The sequence below is a fragment of the Phodopus roborovskii genome, unplaced genomic scaffold (genome assembly GCF_943737965.1).
Source record: "Phodopus roborovskii unplaced genomic scaffold, PHOROB, whole genome shotgun sequence".
Lineage (NCBI taxonomy): Eukaryota > Metazoa > Chordata > Mammalia > Rodentia > Cricetidae > Phodopus > Phodopus roborovskii.
In genome coordinates, this window is record NW_026126459.1 from 12,766,481 (window position 1) to 12,786,979 (window position 20,499).

The 20,499-nt window shown below is 44.3% G+C and overlaps 1 protein-coding gene across 5 annotated transcripts; it reads right to left on the bottom strand.

The window, feature by feature from the left end:
• Positions 1-8,704: 8,704 nt before the first annotated feature.
• On the bottom strand, positions 8,705-20,257 carry Alg12 (ALG12 alpha-1,6-mannosyltransferase). Of its 5 annotated transcripts, none has more exons than XM_051189582.1 (12): positions 20,153-20,257; positions 19,479-19,692; positions 19,285-19,381; positions 17,665-18,037; positions 17,455-17,587; positions 14,653-14,826; positions 13,685-13,879; positions 11,596-11,699; positions 10,840-11,063; positions 9,750-9,919; positions 9,591-9,666; positions 8,705-9,437 (listed from the first exon to the last, which is right to left on the bottom strand). In XM_051189582.1, exons 4-12 carry the CDS (start codon positions 18,007-18,009, stop codon positions 9,206-9,208), a joined length of 1,653 nt encoding a protein of 550 aa, XP_051045539.1. In that variant the 5' UTR covers positions 18,010-18,037; positions 19,285-19,381; positions 19,479-19,692; positions 20,153-20,257; the 3' UTR covers positions 8,705-9,205. The 5 variants fall into 5 exon arrangements, with proteins under 5 accessions (XP_051045539.1, XP_051045536.1, XP_051045538.1 ...); XM_051189579.1 differs by having other exon boundaries at positions 19,237-19,381; XM_051189581.1 differs by lacking the exon at positions 19,479-19,692 and having other exon boundaries at positions 19,237-19,381; positions 20,153-20,253.
• Between the last annotated feature and the right edge of the window lie 242 nt (positions 20,258-20,499).

Genomic DNA, 20,499 nt, shown 5'->3' on the forward strand with positions numbered 1-20,499 from the left:
AGCCTAAAACCATTCTCCACCAAAAGGAGCCAGGGCATTTGAGACATAACTAGTCCCACAGCCAAGGGGGACACATACTTTGGAGTGCTGTACACCAGAAACATTCAAAGGGGCATGTCACAAGGTAAACACCATGTGACAGGGTACCAATTGGGCACATCTCACACTATATGAACATCAGAATTAGAAATAATTTACAGACCATTGAAGTTAAGGAGTAATCCATACTACACAGAAGACAACAGAAAATAAATACATGAGTGTGAGTAAGTAAGTATAGATAAGAAAATAAATGGCTGAGAGGGTGTTCAGGATGCTGGCTGGGAATAAGGGAGGTGACCTGAAGTGTGAAGCTTACTGTTCCGCCACCACACAAGACTGCATCAGGAAGGATTGATGCTGTGTTATGGTTGTGCACAGGGCAATCTACACCTGTAAGCTGAGATATATACTTCAAACCACCTGCTCTCAAAGGCTTACAAACAGCTGGGGAATAGCTCAGTTGGTAAACTATTTGCCTTGCAAGCAAATTAACTAGAGTTCAACTCACAGAACTACTTGGGAAAAACAAAAAACCCAGGCATGCATGTGGCACATGCTTATAATTCCAGTGCTCAGGAAGCAAAGACATGTGGGTCCCTGGGGGCTCACCAGAAAACAGGAAAATGGTGAAGAACAAAACCCAAGATTGTCCCCTAGACTCAACACACATGCACCTGCATACACCTGAACATAACGTGTGGGTGCACACGCATACATGCACACGTACACATGAGAGCACACACACACACTCAGACACAAGTCTTTTTTGTTTGTTTTTCAAGACAGGGTTGCATGTGGGAAGCCACGCTGGCTTCGTCAGGCTTTGCCACGTCAGCTTGTTTACTGCTTTTGTATCCTAATCATCTGCGCATGAGCATATGACGTTATCCTAATATTGCTGCTCACCTATCCCGATTGGGTGATGCATAACCTTCCGATGAGACCTAAGCCAATCAGATGACGTTGCACGTCCACATCATCACGAGTATATAAGCTTGGCGCTCCATAGGGTCGGGGTCCTTCTCTTTTTCAGCTTGGAGCTCCCAATAAAGTGTGCTTGAGAAGAATCCTGTTGTTGTCGTTCTTCCTGCTGGCGGGATGGGCGCAACAGTTGCAAGCATGAGTTTTCTGGCTGGCAGGTCCAGTGGACCTTGAGCCCCAAATAAACTCATTGATGCTCTATATTAGTTATGAAACTGTTGGCTGGTGACTAGAGTTTCTTAGTGGCTAGGTTTGTCTTAATTATTAAACCATAACTACTAATCTATGTATTTCTTTTTTCTTTTATATTTTTCTTATTTTACATATCAATCCCCCATCCTCCTTTGCACCCCACATACCTCCCCCCATCCCATCCTCCATCCACTTCCCCGAGAGGGTGAGACTCTCCAATGAGGGATCATCAAAGTCTGTCAAGTCACTTGGGGTAGGGCTTAGGCTCTCTCCCATGTCTCCAGGCTAAGGGAATATCCCTCCATGGGGAATGGGCTCCTAAAGTCTGTTCCTGTACATCCATTGTCAGAGGTACCATAGACTTCCCAGGCCTCCTGAGACCCACGCTCAGAGGGTCTGGGTTGGTTTTCTGCTGGTTTCCCAGCTATCAGTCTGGGGTCCATGAGCTCCCCCTTGTTCAGGTCAGCTGTCTCTGTGGATTTCTCCAGCCTGTTCTTGACCCCTTTGTCTATCATTTCTCCCTCTCTGCAACTGGACCCCAGGAGTTTGGCTCAGTATTTAGCTGTGGGTGTCTGCTTCTGCTTCCATCAGCTACTGGATGAGGGCTCCAGGATGGCATATAAGGTAGTCATCAATCTCACTGTCAGGGAAGGGCATTTAAGGTAGCCTCTCCAAATATTGCTTAGATTGTTAGTTGGGGTCATCCTTGTAGGTCTCTGGACATTTCCCTAGTGGATATTTCTCTTCAAACTTATAATGGCTTCCTCTATTATGGCATCTCCTTTTTTGTTCTCCATTCTTCCTCTGACTCAATCTTCCTGCTCCCTCATGTTCTCCTCTCCCCTCCTTTTCTCCCACCTCTTTCTCCAACTCCCTCCCCCCCCCCCTGCTTCCAATTTGCTCAGGAGATCTTGTCCCTTTCCCCTTCTGTAAGGGACCATGTATGTCTCACTTTGGGTCCTCCTTACTTCTTAGCTTTTCTGGTGGTGTGGATTGTAGGTAGGCTGGTGATCCTTTGTCCTAGGTCTAAAATCCATATATGAGTGAGTACATATCATGTTCATTTTTTTTTGTGACTGGATTACTTCACTCAAGATGGTTTCTTCTAGTTCCATCCATTTGCCTGTGAATTTCAACATTCTATTGAATCTTGAGTAGTACTCAATTGTGTAAATGTACCATATTTTCTTTATCCATCTTCAGTTGCAGGGCATCTAGGTTGCTTCCAGGTTCTGGCTATTACAAATAATGCTGCTATGAACAGATGTCTTAGTTGTATGAATGTGCATTTTTTGAGTGTATGCCTAAGAGTGGAATTGTTGGATCTTGTGGTAGACTGATTCCCATTTTCCTGAGGAATTGCCATACTGATTTCCAAAGTGGCTGTATGAATTTGCACTACCACCAGCAGTGGAGGAGTGTTCCCCTTTCTTCACATCCTCTCCAGCTTAAACTGTCATTGGTGTTTTTGATTTTAGCCATTCTGACAAGAGTAAGATGATATCTTCAGAGTTGTTTTGATTTGCATTTCCCTGATGGCTAAGGATGTTGAGCACTTTTTAAAGTGCCTTTCAGCCATCTTACATTCCTCTATTGAGAATTTTCTATTTAGTTCTGTACCCCACTTTTCAATTGGATTATTTGGGGTTTTGGTGATTAGTTTCTTGAGTTCTTTGTATATTTTAGAGATCAGCACCCTGTCAGATGTGGGGTTGGTGAAGATCTTTTCCCATTCTGTGGCCCCCCATTTTGTCTTGTTGACTGTGTTCTTTTCCTTACAGAAGCTTCTCAGTTTCAGGAGGTCCCATTTATTAATTGTCGATCTCAGTGTCTGTGCTACTGGTGTTAATGTTCAGGAAGCAGTCTCCTGTACAAATTCATTCAAGAGTACCTCCCATTTTGTCTTCTAAGAGGTTCAGTGTGGTTGGATTTATGTTGAGGTCTTTGATCCATTTGGACTTAAGTTTTGTGCATGGCGATAAATGTGGATCTATCTACAGTCTTCTACACACCAGCATCCAGTTATGCCAGCACCATTTGTTGAAGATGCTTTCTTTTTTCTATTGTATAATTTTAGCTGTTTTGTCAAAAATCAGGTGTACATAGGCATGTGGGTTAATATCAGGGTTTTCAATTCCATTGCATTGGCCTACCTGTCTATTTTTGTGCCAATACCAAGCTGTTTTCAGGATTATAGCTCTATAGTAGAACTTGAAGTCAGGGATGGTGATGCCTGCAGAAGTTCCTTTATTGTACAAGGTTGTTTTGACTATCCTGGGTCTTTTGTTTTTCCATATAAAGTTGAGTATTGTCCTTTCAAGGTCTGTGAAGAGTTGTGTTGTGATTTTGATGGGGATTGCATTTAATCTGTAGATTGCTTTTGACAAGATTGCCATTTTTACTATGTTGATCCTGCCCAGCCAGGAGCATGGGAGATCTTTCTATTTTCTAATATCTTCTTTAATTTCTTTCTTGAAAGATTCAAAGTTCTTGCTATACAGGTCTTTCACTTGTTTGGTTAGTGTTACCCCAAGATATTTTATGTTGTTTGTGGCTATTGTAAAGGGTGATGTTTCTCTGATTTCTTTCTCAGCCCATTTATCATCTGCATATAGTAAGGCTACTGATTTTTTTTAAAGCTAATCTTGTATCCTGCCACTTTGCTGAAGGTGTATATCAGCTGTAGGAGTTCCTTGGTAGAGTTTTTTTGGGTCACTTATGTAGACTATCATATCATCTACAAATAGTGAAAGTTTGACTTCTTCCTTTCCAATTTGTATCCCCTTGATCTCCTTTTGTTGTCTTATTGTTCTAGCTAGAACTTCAAGTACAATATTGAAGAGATACAGAGAGAGGCAGCCTTGTCTTGTTCCTGGTTTTAGAGGAATCACATTGAGTTACTATCCATTTAGTTTGATGTTGGCTGTTGGTTTACTCTATATTGCTTTTATTATGTTCAGGTATGTTCCTGTTATCCCTGATCTCTCCAAGACCTTTATCATGAAGGGATGTTGGATTTTGTCAGAGGCTTTGTACAGCACCTAGTGAGATGATAATATGGTTTTTCTTTTTCAGATTGTTTATATGGTGGATTACATTGATTGATTTTTGTATGTTGAATCATCCCTGAGTCTCTGGGATGAAGCCCAGAGATGATGGTGGATGATTTATCCGATGTATTCTTGGATTCGATTTGCCAGTATTTTATTGAGTATTTTTGCATCAATGTTCATGAGAGATATTGGTCTGTAGTTCTCTTTCTTAGTTGTGTCTTTGTGTGGCTTGGGTACTATCGCCGAATAGATGTTTATTCAGGGAGAAATAACTTACAACCTAGACAGATGAACACCAGGAAATTCAACCCGATCCTCTCCTGTCCGAATCACGCCAGAAAGAGAGCACCTTTCCTGGCCCCCTCCGACCTCCTTCCACAGGTCACTTCCGCCCATGGCTCCACCCCCCAATGGGTGTGGTCAGTGCTACAGAAGGACTATCTCACTACAGGGTACCAAGGTAATTGTAGCATCATAAAAAAAGTTTGGCAATGAATGTTCTGCTTCTATTGTGTGGAACAATTTGAGGAGTATTGGTATTAGCTCTTCTTTGAATTTGTGGTAGAATTCTGCACTGAAGTCATCTGGCCCTGGTCTTTTTTGGTTGGGAGACTTTTGATGACTGCTTCTATTTCATTAGGGGGTTATAGGTCTACTTAAATTGCTTATCTGTTCTTGATTTAATTTTGGTGATAGCTACCCAGAAATTTGTCCATTTTCTTTGAATTTTCGAATTTTGTGGTGTATAGGTTTTCAAAGTATGACCTGAAGAGTCTCTGGATTTTCTCAGTGTCCATTGTTATATCCTCCTTTTCATTTCTGATTTTGCTAATTTGCATGTTCTCTCTCTGCTTTCTGGTTAGTTCAATAAAGGTTTGTCTATCTTGTTGATTTTTCTCAAAGAACCAACTCTTTGTTACATTGATTCTTTGCAGTGTTTTGATCTTTCCTTTCTTTCCTTCCTTCCTTCCTTTCCTTCTTATTTATTTCTTGGTTTTTCGAGACCGGGTTTCTCTGTATTGCTTTGGAGTCTGTCCTAGAACTAGGTCTGTAGATCAGGCTGTCCTCGAACTTACAGAGATCTGCCTGCCTCTGCCTACCAAGTGTTGGGACTAAAGGTGTGTGCTACCAATGCCTGGGTGTTTCTACATTATTGATTTCAGCCCTCAATTTTATTATTTCCTGGTGTATACTCCTCCAGGGTAAGCTTGCTTCTTTTTGTCCTAGAGCTTTCAGTTGTGCTGTTAATTCTCTAATATGACTATCCTCCATTTTCTTCATGTGGGCACTTAGTACAATGAACTTTCCTCTTAGTATTGCTTTCAAAGTGTCCCATAAGTTTGGGTATGTTGTGTCTTCGTTCTTGTTGAGTTCTAGAAGTCTTTAATTTCTTTATTTCTTCCTTGATCCAGGAATGGTGCAATTGCTCATTGTTCAGTTTCCATGAGTTTGTAGGGTTTCTGCAATTTGTGTTGTTGAATTCTAACTTTAAAGCATGTTGGTCTAATAAAATACAAGGGGCTATTCCAATTTTTTTTTTTTTCTGTTGAGGTTTGCTATGTTGCCGAGTATGTGGTCGATTTTAGAGAATGTTCCATGTGGAGCTGAGAAGAAGGTAAGAAGGTATATTCTTTTTTGTTTGGATGGAATGTACTATAGATGTCTGTTAAACCCAATTGTGTCATAACTTCTGTTATTTCTTTTGCTTCTTTAGTTTCTGTCTGGTGGTTCTGTCTAGTGGTGAGAATGGGGTGTTTAAGTCTCCCACTATAATTGTGTGAAGTTTTATGTGAGATTTGAGTTTTAGTAATGTTTCTTTTACTAATGTGGGTGCCTTTGTATTTGGGGCATAGATGTTCAGAATTGAGACTTCACCCTGATGGATTTTTCCTGTGATGAATATGAAATGACCTTCTTCATCTCTTTTGATTGACTTTAGTTTGGAGTCTAATTTGTTAGATATTAGAATAGCTAAACCTGTTTGTTTCTTGGGTCCATTTGATTGGAAAATCCCAACCCTTTACTCTGAGGTTGTGTCTGTCTTTGAAATTGAGGTGTGTTTCTCGTATGCAACAGAACGATGGGTTCTGTCTTCATATCCATTCTGCTAGCCTGTGTCTTTTTATAGGCGAGTTAAGACCATTAATATCGAGGGAAAGTAAGGACCATTGATTGTTAATTCTTTTCTGTTTTGGGTTTGTTGTTGGCAGTGAGTAGATTTACACTGCTTTTTCTTCTGGTTTCTGGTAAAGTGGGATTATCTATTGCATATGTTTTTGTTAGTGTAGTTAACTTCCTTGGGTTGGATTTTCCTTCCAGAACTTTCTGTAGGGCTGGATTTGTAGATATGTATTGTATAAATCTGGTTTTGTCATAGAATATCTTGTTTTCTCCATCTATAGTGATTGAGAGTTTTGCTGTGTATAGTAGTCTGGCCTGGCATTTGTGGCCTCTTAGTGTTTGTAGAACCTCTTCCAGGACCTTCTGGCTTTCAGTTTCCATGGAGAAGTCAGGTGTAATTCTGCTTTTTTATGTTACCTGGCCTTTTTCCTTTGCTGCTCTTAATATTCTTTATTCTGTATGTTTGGCGTTTTGATTATGTGTGGAGGGGACTTTTTTTTTTTTTTTCTACAATTTTGTTGAAATGTTTTCTGCACCTTTGAGCTGGGCTTCTTGGGTTTGGTCTTTTCATGGTGTCCCACATTTCTTGGATATTTTATGTTAAGGATTTTTAAGATTTTCTTTGGTCAATGAATCTATTTCCTCTAATTTATCTTCAGCACCTGAGATTCTGTCTTCCATCTCTTGTATTCTATTGGTTATGCTTGCATCTGTAGTTCCTGGTTGTTTACCCAGCTTTTTTCTATTTCTAGTATTCCCTCAGTTTGTGTTTTCTTTATTGTCTCTATTTCAGTTTACAGGTCTTAAACTTTGAATTGTTTCCATCTGTTGATTATTTTTTCTCGGCTTTCCTTGCTTTAAGTGATTTGTTGGCTTCTTGCATTTTTTGGTCTGTCTTTTCCTTTATTTCCAATTTTTTGTTTTTTCTTCCTTTTCTTTAATGGATTTTCTCATATCCCCTTTGTGGGTCTCTATCATTTTTTTATGAAGTTGTTTTTAAGGTAATTATCTTCTGCTTTATCTGTGTTGGTATGTTCAGGTCTTGTTGGTGTTGAGTCCCTAGATTCTGGTGGTGTCATACTGGTCTTTCTATTGTTGAATGTGTTCTTGTACTGCTGTCTTCCCATTCCTTCTTCCAGTGGGTGAGATGGGGTCTCTCTCTCTACTCCTCTCCCAGTGGGTGTAGGTTGGTCTGGACTTTCATATCTGTAACTCTGGATGGTCCAAGCTCTCTTGGAGGTCTCAAGCAGAGGGTGTAGGGGGTTCAAGATTGAGGTGAGGGCAGGCTCTGGTTGGTCTGTCATGGCAGGGCGAATCCACTGTGCAGAGACTACCCAGGAAGTTCCAAGGAGAGAGTGGGGGTGTTGGACATGAGTTGGCCAAACACCTCAAGCAGAGGGCTTCTTAAAAGAGCCGTGCTGGTTTTGCTGCTTGAGTCAGGAAACCTCCCTTAAAGGAGCCTCGAGAACCTCCACTTGTCTCTAGCAAAACAGAGCCCACATGAAAAAATGCTATCAAGAAGCTGTGCTTGCCTTTGTTCTTTTGTATTTAAGAATCCCTTAAGCTTTTGTGAGGTCCTTTGTGCCACACATTGAGGGCACCATTTTGTGACATGAGGTTCCTGTAGCAGCTTCACCCCAAACACAAAGACACTATATTATGAAACTGTTGGCTGGTGACTTGGGCTTCTTATTGGCTAGCCGTCTTAATTATTAACCTATTTTTATTAATTCAGATATTTCCACATGGTCTTATCTTACCAGAGAAGGGTCCAGACCTCTTACTCCTTTGTGATCTATATGGTGATCATCCTCTTGTAGCCCCACCTATCCTTCCTACCTGGCCATTAGCCAAACAGTGCTTTATTCATTAACCAATAAGAGAAACGTATGTACAGAAAGACTTCCCCCATCACAGGGTTTGTGGCTTTGGAGCCTGTCCTGGAACTAGCTCTTGTAGACCAGTCTGGGCTCAAACTCATGGATTGGCCTGCCTCTACCTCCCGAGTGCTGGGATTAAAGGTGGGTGCCACCATTGCCTGACAGGCACAAGTCTATGGCTATATAGTATCCTGTGCAGACGTGCTATGCAGACTATGTATGTGTGATATCTGCATGCGCACACACATAAGTATGTGTGGTGTGTGCCTGCATATTGGATACATGATGTGTGCACATCATCTGTTATCTGTATGACTGGCACTGTCACACTTTCATAAATGTTCAATACAGTACAGTGACAGAGCCAGTGACCCCTACTGTGAAACCAGGGCAGACTGTTTCCAGAAGTAACCACATAACAAAGACAATATAAGAAAACGTAATTTTTATTTGTTCTTTTATAAACATGTTTATGTCCTAAGACTCAACAGCTGCAAAAATGAGTGGTTGTGGAGCTGCCCTGTGAAGCTCTGGGCTTAAACTGATGTCCCCTGAGGCCATGGGTAACAAGTGTAGTTCAGGGACAGGAATACACATGGAGGGTCACTTGAGAACTTGAGTGGCAGAGTGTTCTAGCCTGGCTCACTATCCCTCTTGATTATAAATGGCTCCCAGTTTGAATAGGAACCATCCTGTGGGCCACCTAACCATGGCAGACAGGTCTGAGTAGGCCACTATCACACCTGGTGATGGGTCCTGTGCTCCACATTCTCTGAGCCCTGTGTCCTAGGTGTGGCTATCTCAGGGTCCAGCCTGCTACAGAACAACACTAGGGGCATGTTGGAAGTCCTTGGTCGTTTGCTTTGTTTTCCTGAACTATCTTCACTGAGTTAGAAGGAAGACCACACTTGATGCTCCTGGTGAACTCCCATCCTCTCAGGCAGGTCTAAGAAGCCGCTCCAGAAGCACCAGTTTTGTCTGCAGGTTGACATCAAAGGGTGGCAGTTTGGTCAGAATCAGACTCACACCTGTAGTGCCCTCAATACTGGCCAGAACACGATGTGTGTCCCTGTAGAGGGCCAGGTGCCCAGGTGCGGCCTCCATGAGGATGTGCGTGTAGTCCAGCATGCCCTCTGCTCCAGGATGCACATCTTCCCTCTTGTCATACCTTGGAGAAAAAAAGACACCTGTCTTTACTGCACTCATCTTTGCTTTTGTTTCACACCAACCCTCTGCACCACCTAGGTGCCACTGAAGTGACTTCTAGGTGGCCTCTGTGAGAAGCAACTTCACCTGTAGCTATAATATTTCAGAAACAAACCTCCAGTCATTGTTGACTTGTAGAAACCGTGACACACCTGTCTGGGCAGCAGCAACATCAATGTGCAAAAGGACATCTAGAAAAACCGAATCTCAGTTAGAAGCCAAAATGGTACTTCACTCAGGGCCAGCCTGGTCCCCAGGGGCACTCTATACCAACCTGTCTGGGGTGGAACCAGCTCATGTAGCCGCTGCATTGCAACACCACCGGGGTAGTTGAAATGGGACACATAGAGGGATGTGGCTGAATATGACACATTTACCATGATGTGTCCTATCACAAGCAGAGTTCCCATCTTGTACAACCAAGACTTTTTATAGTTATTCAGGCTGCAAAAAGAAAGATATCCATTGAAAAGCATATGGTGGCAAGAACAACAGCATATCCAATCACATCTAGGAAAAGTGGTCCTAGAATACTAGCCCACTCCAACTTCACCAAGTCATTACAAGCAGGGAAGTTAATAAAGGTTATTGCTGGATAATCAGTCAAAGAATAAAACACTTTGAAACTGCTCTTATTAAAAAGCACCAACTCCTCACCTGGGACCATATGGTAACTTAAGGCAGACAAAAGCCTGGAGTTCTGCATGTCTCCATTGTCTTAAGACATGGGTTCTTCACCTACTTAATTCTTGACTTAGGTACATCAAATCCTATGTCAAATCCTCAAGGAGTCCTGTCTACAAGCTGATGATAGCTAGTCTATTTCATGTTTCTTCAAGGTTGAAGGCAGAGGTATCTTACTGTCAGCTTTGACAATGTCCTGCTCTGAATCCAGAGAAAGCACCTTAAGTCTCCAGTTGCCCTAAACCACAGACAGATCAACTAATGATGAGCTCACCCCCATAGAGAGAACATTTGCTCTCTGGCGCTTTAAGAAATAGTCTACCAACTAAATTTTTAAACTGTTGGTCTCAAACACAGATTTTTTTTCTGCACAATTGCACCCACTTTATCCCAACTAAGGGACCTGAGTTAACTATGACGGGGCTTCTAAAAAGTGGTTCATTGCCTGTAACTCCAGCTGCTTGGAAGGCCAAGGCATCACAAGTTAGAGACTACACAATTAAAAAGAGTCTAGGCCAGCCTGGTCCCCAGAGTGAGATTCAGGACAGCCAGGACCTTGTCTCGGAAAACCAAAACTCAAACCAAACCAAAAAACCTACCAGCTGGGTAACTCCCAGCATCCCTAGAAAATAGCGTAAAAGTGAGGAAGCAGACAAGTATCTGGAGGATGAAACCCTCACATGTAGGTGCAGCCTCTGGCAGCCAGGATGTTGAGTGCAGGGAAGGTATAGATGATGAACCGAAGCTCCTTATGTGGGAGGAGTGAATACAAAGCCACGAATCCAAAGCTTGACAGGGCCAGTGCATGGGTCCTCCTGTCCAGTGCACCCAAGGGTACGAAGAGAAGGCTACAGCCCAGGCCTCGGGGCAGGGCAGAGTAGAAATACCACAGGAATGGGGAAGTCTTGAGGTCAGGTTAAGGAGGTGTGGATACTGTCAACAAGGGTTGAAAGCAACAAGGGTGAAGTGGCCAAAAGACAGTCATGCCAAAAGGCATAGCAGAGCCCTGCTCAGGAGTTTTGGGGATGAACGATCTTGGACACAGCATACCCAGCTAGAGGACTAAGAAGTTCCTTTTCTTCCAGTATTAATAGATGAGAATGGCATGTTGTCAAGTCATAGCTATGCTGTCCTTTCTAATCATAAGTCCATCCAAAGTACTCAGTGATAAATGTTTTTAAAGGCAGGCTACTTTGCAAACCATGGCAATGCTCCCTAAGACTTGGCGATGCTTAGGGAGATGTTGACTAAGGATAGGTAGAAGGTAGCACAGGCCTGAATGCCACCCAGGGCTAGTGAGTCCTGGGTGTGAACAACAGATGTTCCTGCCTGTCCCTTAAGACAGCCACCCTGCCTGTGCTGACCAGTTGCCTGACAAGAAGACAGGAGATAGAGGGGCTGACAGCTGTGCACCTACTCTAATACTGAAAGGATACACCCCAGTTGGAACTTTTGTTCAGGATAGTGTTGTACCAAAACACCTCTCCTTCTGGCCATACAAGGTATCTCCAGAAATAAGAGTCCACAGCAACCGTCAGTCCTAATAACAGAACAAAAGTGTCCTCAGTAAGGAACTTGGCCAACTATAAAATTCATGTCTCAACCCACATGTACAATGTGCTTAACTGCCCCAACAAAGTGGTTGCATGATCACAAAAACTGCCATAAGAGGAGCTGTCGGTGTGTAACACCATTTCTTATTAAATATTATCCCTAGCACAGGACACGCTGCCCTCCTCCTGCCTGGCCAAGCAGTTTGAAGGCAGTACGTGGATGCAGGCTTCTAGGTAGAAGTTTTCATGCTACCAAGGTTCAGATCATCTTATTTCCATCTCTTTCTTTTTTTTTTAAATTGGAGCTGGAGAGATGACTCAGTAGTTAAGAGTGCATACTGCTCTTTTAGGGGACCCAAGTTCAATTCCCAGAACCCACAAAAGAAGGCTAACAATAGGTAAACACAGATTGTCTTCTGGATTCTATGGTTGCCTAACATCACACATATACATATTACCACATGGGGATATATGTGTGTATAAGTAACTAAAAATAAGATCAGAAAAGTCTTTCGGGGCCAGTGGGTAAAGGAACTTGCTACCAAGCCTGATGATCTGAGTTTAATCCCTGAAGCCTACATGGTGGAAGGAGGAAATGATTCCCACAAGTTGTGCTCTGACCTCCAAATATATATTGTGGTGTGCGCAGACTCATGTATGGCCATACACATGCACACAAATAGACACACATACACACACACTAAAAAAAGTTAAGTATAATAACAACAACAACAACAAAAAATCTCAACAGCTTAATAAAGAGGTGCCCCTATAAGCATGAAGGCCTGAGTTCCATCCCAGAGCCCAAAAAGATAAGAATGGGTCAAGTGTAGTATGCATGCCTTTAATCCTTCAGGAGGCAGAAGCAGGTGCATCTCTGAGTTCAAGGCCAACCCTGTCTACAGACTGAGTTCTAGGACAGCCAGAGCTATATAGAGAGACCCTGTCTCATTCATTCTCCTATACATACATACCTATATATATGTATATGTATGAGGTTGGAGAGATGTCTTATCACACCCACACGGTGGCTAACAACTGTCCATAATTCCAGTTCTTGAGAGTCTAATACTCTCTATGGTTTCCATGGGCACCAGGTACACACGCAGTACACAGACATACACATAAAATACCCATACACAGACTGGGCGTTGGTGTCACATACCTTTAGTGCCAGCACTCGGGAGGCAGAGGCAGGCGGATCTCTGTGAGTTCAAGGCCAGCTGGTCTACAGAGAGAGAGTTCCAGGACAGGCTCCAAAACAATACAGAGAAACCCTGTCTTGAAAAACCAAAAAGAAAAAAAAAAAAGTACCCATACACATAAAAGAGAAATAAATTTCTCGAAGAAAAGAAAAGAAAAGAAAAGAAAGAAAGAAAGAAAGGAGAAAAGCCACGGTGGCTAACTCAGTGAGGAATGACACTGAAGTTGACCTCTGGCTGCTACACACACACATGCACACATGAACTTTCAAACTCACACACTTGTAATTTTAACACTATGAAGGCTAATACAGGAGGAACCTGAATTTCAGGCCTGCCTGGGCTACACAGTGAATATGGTGGTTTGAAAGAGAATGGCTCCCATAGGCTAATAAATTTGAATATTTGGTTCCTTGTTGGTGGAAGTTTAACAATGATTAGATGTGGCCTTATTGGAGGAGGTGTATCACTTAGAGCTGTGCTTTGAGGTTTCAAATGAGTCCACCCCCAGGCCCAGCCTCAATCTCTCTGCTTCTGCCTGCTGCCTGTATATCACTATGGCTGCCTGCAGCCATGCTTCCCACCATGATGATCATGGACTAGCCCTCTGAAACTGGAAGCCAGCCCCCAATTAAATGCTTTCTTTTATAAGCTGCCTTGATAATGGTGTCTCTTCACAGTGACAGAACATTAACTAAGACAGTAAGACTGTCTAAAAATACCAAAAACAAGAACTGAAATACACAGACAAACCCAAGATGCTGACTTGCCTAGACAGAGAATCCCTGCTGGGATGGCATGCTGGAACAATCTGGCTACAGACAATCTTCTTTGGTACAAGGACAACAGCAGCATAAGGCCCAGCAGCATGCACAGCTCGGCCCTGAAGCCAATAATGGCGAAGGCTGAGAGCCAGACAAAGAGGGCCCATCTATGCTGCAGCCAGGCTGTGAGGGCTGGTAGGACTGCAAAACACAAAACACACACAATAAGGGGGATTCACTTTTTTTCTTTTTTTTCGAGACAAGGTTTCTTTTGAGTAACAATCCTAGCTGCCTGGAACTTGTTCTGTAGATCAGGCTGGCCTCAAAGTCACAGAGCTCTCTCTGCTCCTGCCTCTAGAGTGCTAGGATTAAAGGCATGTGCCAACACCAGACTCACTTGCTTATTATAAAAGACACAATGCACAAATCACTCTATGGGGGCTGGAGCAATGGCTCAGCCATTAAAAGGCTGCTCTTGCAGAGGAACCAGGTTCCATTCTTAGCACCCACATGGCAGCTCACAACTGTCTGTAACTCCAGTTCCAGAGGACCTGATTCCCTTTTCTGGCTTCTGCAGGCACTGCATACACACAGTGTGCTTAAATACACATAGGAGAATGCTCATACACACAAAATAAAAACTCATCTTAAAGAAAGATTACTCTAGAAGCTGTGACTATTGAGCACTGCAGAGTTTAAGGTAGGAGGATCTAGCATTCAAGGCCAGCCTGGACTATATAGTGGGACTATGTCCCAAAACATATACAGACAAACTCCACAGAAACCTACTTGCCTGCTGGAATGAGACACAGGTACTCCAACGTACCAGTCGTGAATACAGAACATCCCGCTTCCTTCGCAAGGGACCCTGAGCAGTTTATGAGGAGCTGATGGGATGGGGGGAGAATGAAGGGCAGATGTGTGTATGGTTTGCTGAGGTGAGGGGCCAGAAGGCACATCCTGAAGCTACATACCCACAGCCAGGGCCAACACATTGGGGAGTGTCCTTGTACAGTAGAACATGAGGTGAAACTGTGTGGCTGATATCCAGCAGAACATGGCAGCCATGGTGGTCCCAAATTGTCGTCTCACTTCTTTTTGTAATGTCCAGAGTCCAAAAATCACACCAAGTCCAAGGACTCCTCTGACTAAATAAAATGAGCAACAAAATCACGTTGTAAGTGACCCACGAATACATATGGATTCAGTGACAATATACAGGGCACTACCTGGTTGTGCACATTTGGTACCAGAAGTGGCCACTAGAGACCTAGAGCACTGAGACCTACACTATCCAAGCTTCTTCCTTCCTTTCAGCCCCACAGGCTTGGCTGAGTGTTTGCTGAATGCTGGGCAAAGCTAGAGAAGTGCTGGCAGGGCAGGGTAACCAGAGACCTCTAGACTGGGGGGAAGTGGAGGACAGTGCTGATGAAGGCTCAACTCAAAGCCAACCCTGTGAAAAATCCAGATCATGATACAGTGGGAACACCAGCTGCAGGGGCAGAAAATGAATGGGAACTATCCCTGGCGCAAGTGATCTTTTGAAGATAGGTGAAGCAGGTACTTGGACAGGGCCAGTCCACATATCCTCAGAGTAGAACAAGCTTTATTAGCCACTGGCCAGTGGGTGCCAAGGCCTAAAGTAATGGCACAAGAAACTGATAGCCAAGGCAGCACCCTCAGGATGGGAGCTGCAGACTTTTAGAAGCATTCAGAGTGGGCCTTGCCCAGCAGGGGGCTTCCCTCTCCCTGCATACTACTACTGGATACTGGATTTAAAGCACAGGTGTCTTATTTCAGGACCTGTTTGGGTCCAGTTGCTGTACTGATACTACCAGGGGGCCTATCTGACACTTCTGTTTACCATGCCCAGGCAAAGCTCTTTTACTTCCTTCAAGATCTGCTCAATCTGTCACCTGAATTCTAGGGCTCCTCCCAGTTTCCCATCTTCCAAAACGTCTGAGTCCTGGTCAAGGAGAGTAGATCACACAACCTCCATTCTAGGATGGCTATCCTAACCCTGACAGAAATTGTTTAGGCCTCTTATAGGAGCTGACATCATCAGAAAATACATGCTTACAGCAACCGAGACAAAGGCTGCTAGCACACCCGGCTCCCCAAAGCAAAACTACCACAGAGTTCCGTTAGGAGCTAAGGCTTGGTTCCTTGACCCCACCTACATGGGGGCTGCAGGCAGGTTTCCCCACCCTAATCTGCTTTTCTGAGAAGTGGGCTGAGTTTCTGTCAGGAGATCAGCTTTTAAAGTTTTACACGGGTGCTGGCAAGTTGGCTCAGTAGTCTGCTCTTCCAGAGGACCTGGGTTCAATTTCCAGCACCCACATGGGAGTTCACACCTGTCTGTTAACTCCGGTTTCAGGAGATCTAACACCTTGACACAGACATACAGATATGCAAAACACGAATGTACAAGAAATTAAAAAAAAAAAAAAGGTTCTCACATAGGCTACACAAACTGAAATCTGACTATGGCCAGCTGTACTAGACAATAAAATGTTCTGAATTGGAAAAGTGTGATTGTTGGCTTAAAAACACATCAGGTTATGGAACAATGTGGACAGAATGTTCTTAATCTAGTATTAAAAAATAGTATGGGGATGGAGATTTAGTTAGTGTATAGTGCATGCCAAGGGAGCACAAAGGCCCTGAATTCAGTCCTCAGTTCAGGGGTGGGTGGTCTGTGGTTGGGTATGAGAGATGGCTTGGTGTGGTGGTCCATGACTTCAATCCCAGAACTAGTATGAAGGAGGCAGAAGCAGGCAGATATTTTTGAGTTCAAGGCCAGCCTTGTCTACAGAGTGCACTCCAGGACAGCCAAAGCTACATAGTGAGACCAAATCTCAAAAAACAAAACAGCAAAACCACATGAGTTGGGGGTTGCTGAAAAGATGGCTCAGCAGTTAAGGGCATTTACAGAGCAGCTACAGAAGACCTGAGTTCAGTTCCCACTACCTACATGGTGACTCACAGCCATCTGTAACTCCAGTACCAGGAGATCTGCTCCCTTCTTACTACCATAGGCATGAGATGTATACATGGTGCACACACATATGTGTAGCAAAACACTCATGTACATTAAGGAAAAAAGTATGGGTTCCATATAGAAGTGGGGTGAGCTCTGATTTCCAGCATGGCAGTATGTCTGTCACACTTGTCAAACCACCTCTCAGAGGATGAGGCAGGAGGACTGTGAGTTCTAAGCCAACGTTGGCCAAATAGTGAGACCCTGGCTTCAAATAAACAAACAAACAAATAAATAAAAAGAGGAGCCACAGTGTTCTCAATACCCCAAAACAAGTACCTGAAGAAACAAACAAGTGTTCTAGTCTGATCACTATTTGATATACCTGTGCAAAAATTCTGTATTGTATCCTAAGAACAAATCTTCTGCATCAATGAAGAAAAACTTTAGGAAGTACTCATATAGGCACAGAGAGGGTCCAGGGGCCCTGTATATAGACCAGTGTGATGACCTCAGACCTCAAGGGCTGTCTGAACATTCCCTATGGAGTATAGACTCTGCAACAGCTAAGGCTCTGTGAGTCACTATTGAGGCCCTCCAGCTGAAACAGAGACAGTGGGTGTTGTCACCACCTTCTTCACTAGCCCTATATCTAAAGAAACGTCATGAGGGTTTCAGAGGAGTCTAAGATACAGCAAGTCCTGCCAACTCCCACCCTACTCCATTGTCCCCAACCCCCATCCCCGCCTGTAATCATGTGATGCTGTTACAGTTCTTGCCCATATGAGGCCCTTACCTGTCAGCTGAGAATAAAACTTGGACACTTCCAACAGTGAAAGCACATAAACCACAGGACTGGAAAACACTGCTATCATCAGAGGCCCAAGGAATGTCCTGGGAACAACTCCAGGGAACTCATGGTGGTCATACTACGAGAAGGGAGGCATGGTCAGTAAAGAGGATGGGGAAGTAAGGCGAGTTCTCCACTCCCAAGGAGCAACCTCACCTTATCAATATCCAGCTGGTGGTATAGCAGGTCATGTGTAGCCTGTAGGTTGAAGCTTTCCTCTACTTTGGTATAGGGACAGGCAATAAGGTGGACAGCAGCTACTGTGACCAACAGCCCCAGAAACAGCAGTGGCTGCCTGCCTGATGATTTCTTTTTTTTCTTTTTCTTTTGGTTTTTCGAGACAGGGTTTCTCTGTGTAGCCTTGGCTGTCTTAGAACTCTCTCTGTAGACCAGGTTGCCCTCAAACTCACAGAGGTCTGCCTGTCTCTGCCTCCCAAGTACTGGCATCAAAGGTGTTCGCCAAAAACTTCCCAACTTGTCTGATGATTTCTTGCCAGCCATGTGGTGCTTTAAACTTCATGTACCTTCACTGAAACAAAGACAAGAAATACCCAACATTAGCACTATTACCCTATACATTCAGAGAAAACAGAAACACGGCTCCTAAATCTCAGAACTCTGCTCTAGGTCACACTGATAAGATGAAGGGGGAGATGGCCATTCTTTGTCATCGTGACTACATCTGGAATTAACTAATGCCCAAGCAGCTGGGTACACCTTTGAGGGATCTTTTGAGTAAGCCTTTTGAGGCAGGAAGTTCCATTAATCTGGGTAACACCTGCTGCCAGCAACCTACATAAAGAACATGGAAGAAGAAAGCTTGCTTTTTGTCTCTTTGTTCTTTCTCACTCTTGATGGCAAGTTCATTCCTTCATTGGCATCAGGATTTCAGTGTGTACTGAAAAACATCTGAAAGATCTAGCTTCGCAGACTGAACAACAACTGGATTCTTGGAACTCCCGATGGTAGACAACCATTGTTGGGCTAGCTAGACCACAGCCTATAAACCTGCTTTCTTACAATGCCCAGGACCACCAGCCCAGGGATAGATAGCACAGCCCACAATGAACCGGGCTCTCCCACACCATCAACCAAGAGAACGCACCAAAGGTATTCATCAACCCAGCACGAAGGCATATCATGAGGGCTCTAGTGGAGTGTAAATAAAGCCCAACTTGCATTTGCTTGTCCCAAGTTTGGCTGCAAGGCTACAAAGAGTCTGGCCAACACCCCACCCCACCTGACTATGGCCACCTGTGTTAGACCCAATAAAATGTACTAGATTGGAAAACTGTGATTGTTGACTAAAAGAAAAATGTCAGGCTATGGAACAATGTGCACATTATATTCTCAACCTAGCACAAAAACCACACAGGAGAATGCTGATGCACACCTGTAACCCTAGCACTTGGGAGGCTGAGACAGGAGGAACAGAGCTCAAGGCCAACTTGGGCAAGAGCACAAGATCCTGGTTTAATCCCCCAAACTACATAAAACACAGGTGTGTTGGTAGATATGTGTATCTCCAGCACCTAGGAGGTGGAGGCAAGGGGATGAGAAGTTCTAGGTTGTCCTTGGTTACAGAGAGTTCCAGGCCAATCTTAACGATGTGAGACCTAATCTCAAAAAAAAAGAGGGAAGGACCCACACCCATTGAGGCAGCACCAGTGTGGTCTGTGCTGCCTGCGGGACTCTGTCTTAGCTGTCCCAACAATCTGTTCCTCCTACTTTTGAAGGAAATCCAAGCTTTAGGGTGAGATTATCCTTAGAACTTACCCGATCCTCTTCCTTCCTAGCCAGGGCACTTCTTCACAGCCAGAAAGGGATTTTTAATTTTTTTTTTGTTTGTTTGTTTTGTGACGACCAACAGCAGCTATTTCAAAGACAACAGAAGACCAGGGTGAGTCGGAATGTTCCACCAGGGGCAAAAGACAACATAAGATATTCACCAGTACAAAAAAACCACCTACCACGGGAATGGGGGGAGCTGCTGGGCAGACAGATGGCTAATCGCCTTCCAGCAGCCAAGTTCAAAAAGGCCATATTGTTAGCAAATGCAACTTGGAGAAGGAGGGCACCTCAGATTAGGTAGTACCCTTCAAAGATCCTGTTGTCCCTGTCAATTGGGATTCCAAGGCTTCCACGGAAATTGTCGGAATCATTCATTCAAATTGTGGCTTTAAGCTGGAAACATAAATGGTCTGGTGCAAATGAGGCCTACTTCTCAACCAACGACCAGATGAAACTGTATTATTTGTACCAACAGGTGTTCTCTAAAATCCAGATAATGCATATTTACTACTTCTCACTCAAGCAAGCCATTTAAAATTCGTTAGGTCACTGTGCGCCCACTGCTTGAGGCCCCCTGCGGAAATGTCCAGTACTGCCGCCCCCCCCCAAACACACGGAGCCGGCCCCCTAGAGCAGAGCTCATCAGTTTACAGGTCGGCCGCCAGGTGAGGAGGACGGATGAGAGAGGTCCGGGCCTCAGGTGAGCTATCCAGCCCCCAGGGATACGCTCAGCCCCTAAGTGAGAGGGTCCGAGCCCCAGGTGAGTTGTTCAGTTCCCAGGTGAGGAACTCAAATGCCGCCGCGCGCGCTCAGGCAGCTCGGAAGAGCCCCAGACTCGCCACCTCCCGAGTACCTCAATCCCCACGGAAAGCGCTGAACTCCAGCCCTCTCTCTCGTCCTGACTTCTCGGAGCTCAGCGACTGCCCTCAGCAGGAAGCGGGCGGCGGAAACGCGGCCCAGAAGCGAAGTCTTTGCCCGAACTTAACATGGCCACTATAGCCCAGACTGGAGGCAGAGAAGGGCGCTCCTCGCCCGGAGTAAATATGGCCGCCGCAGGCCATGGGTAGTGGGCGGGGCAAGAGGACAGGTTAAAAGCCTGTGGTCCCGCCCTGCTCTCGCGGGACGCTGACCCGGGACCTTCTCATTGGCCGCTGCTCGTGGCGAACCTGAATTGGTCCACATCAGGCAGGGCGGATTCCT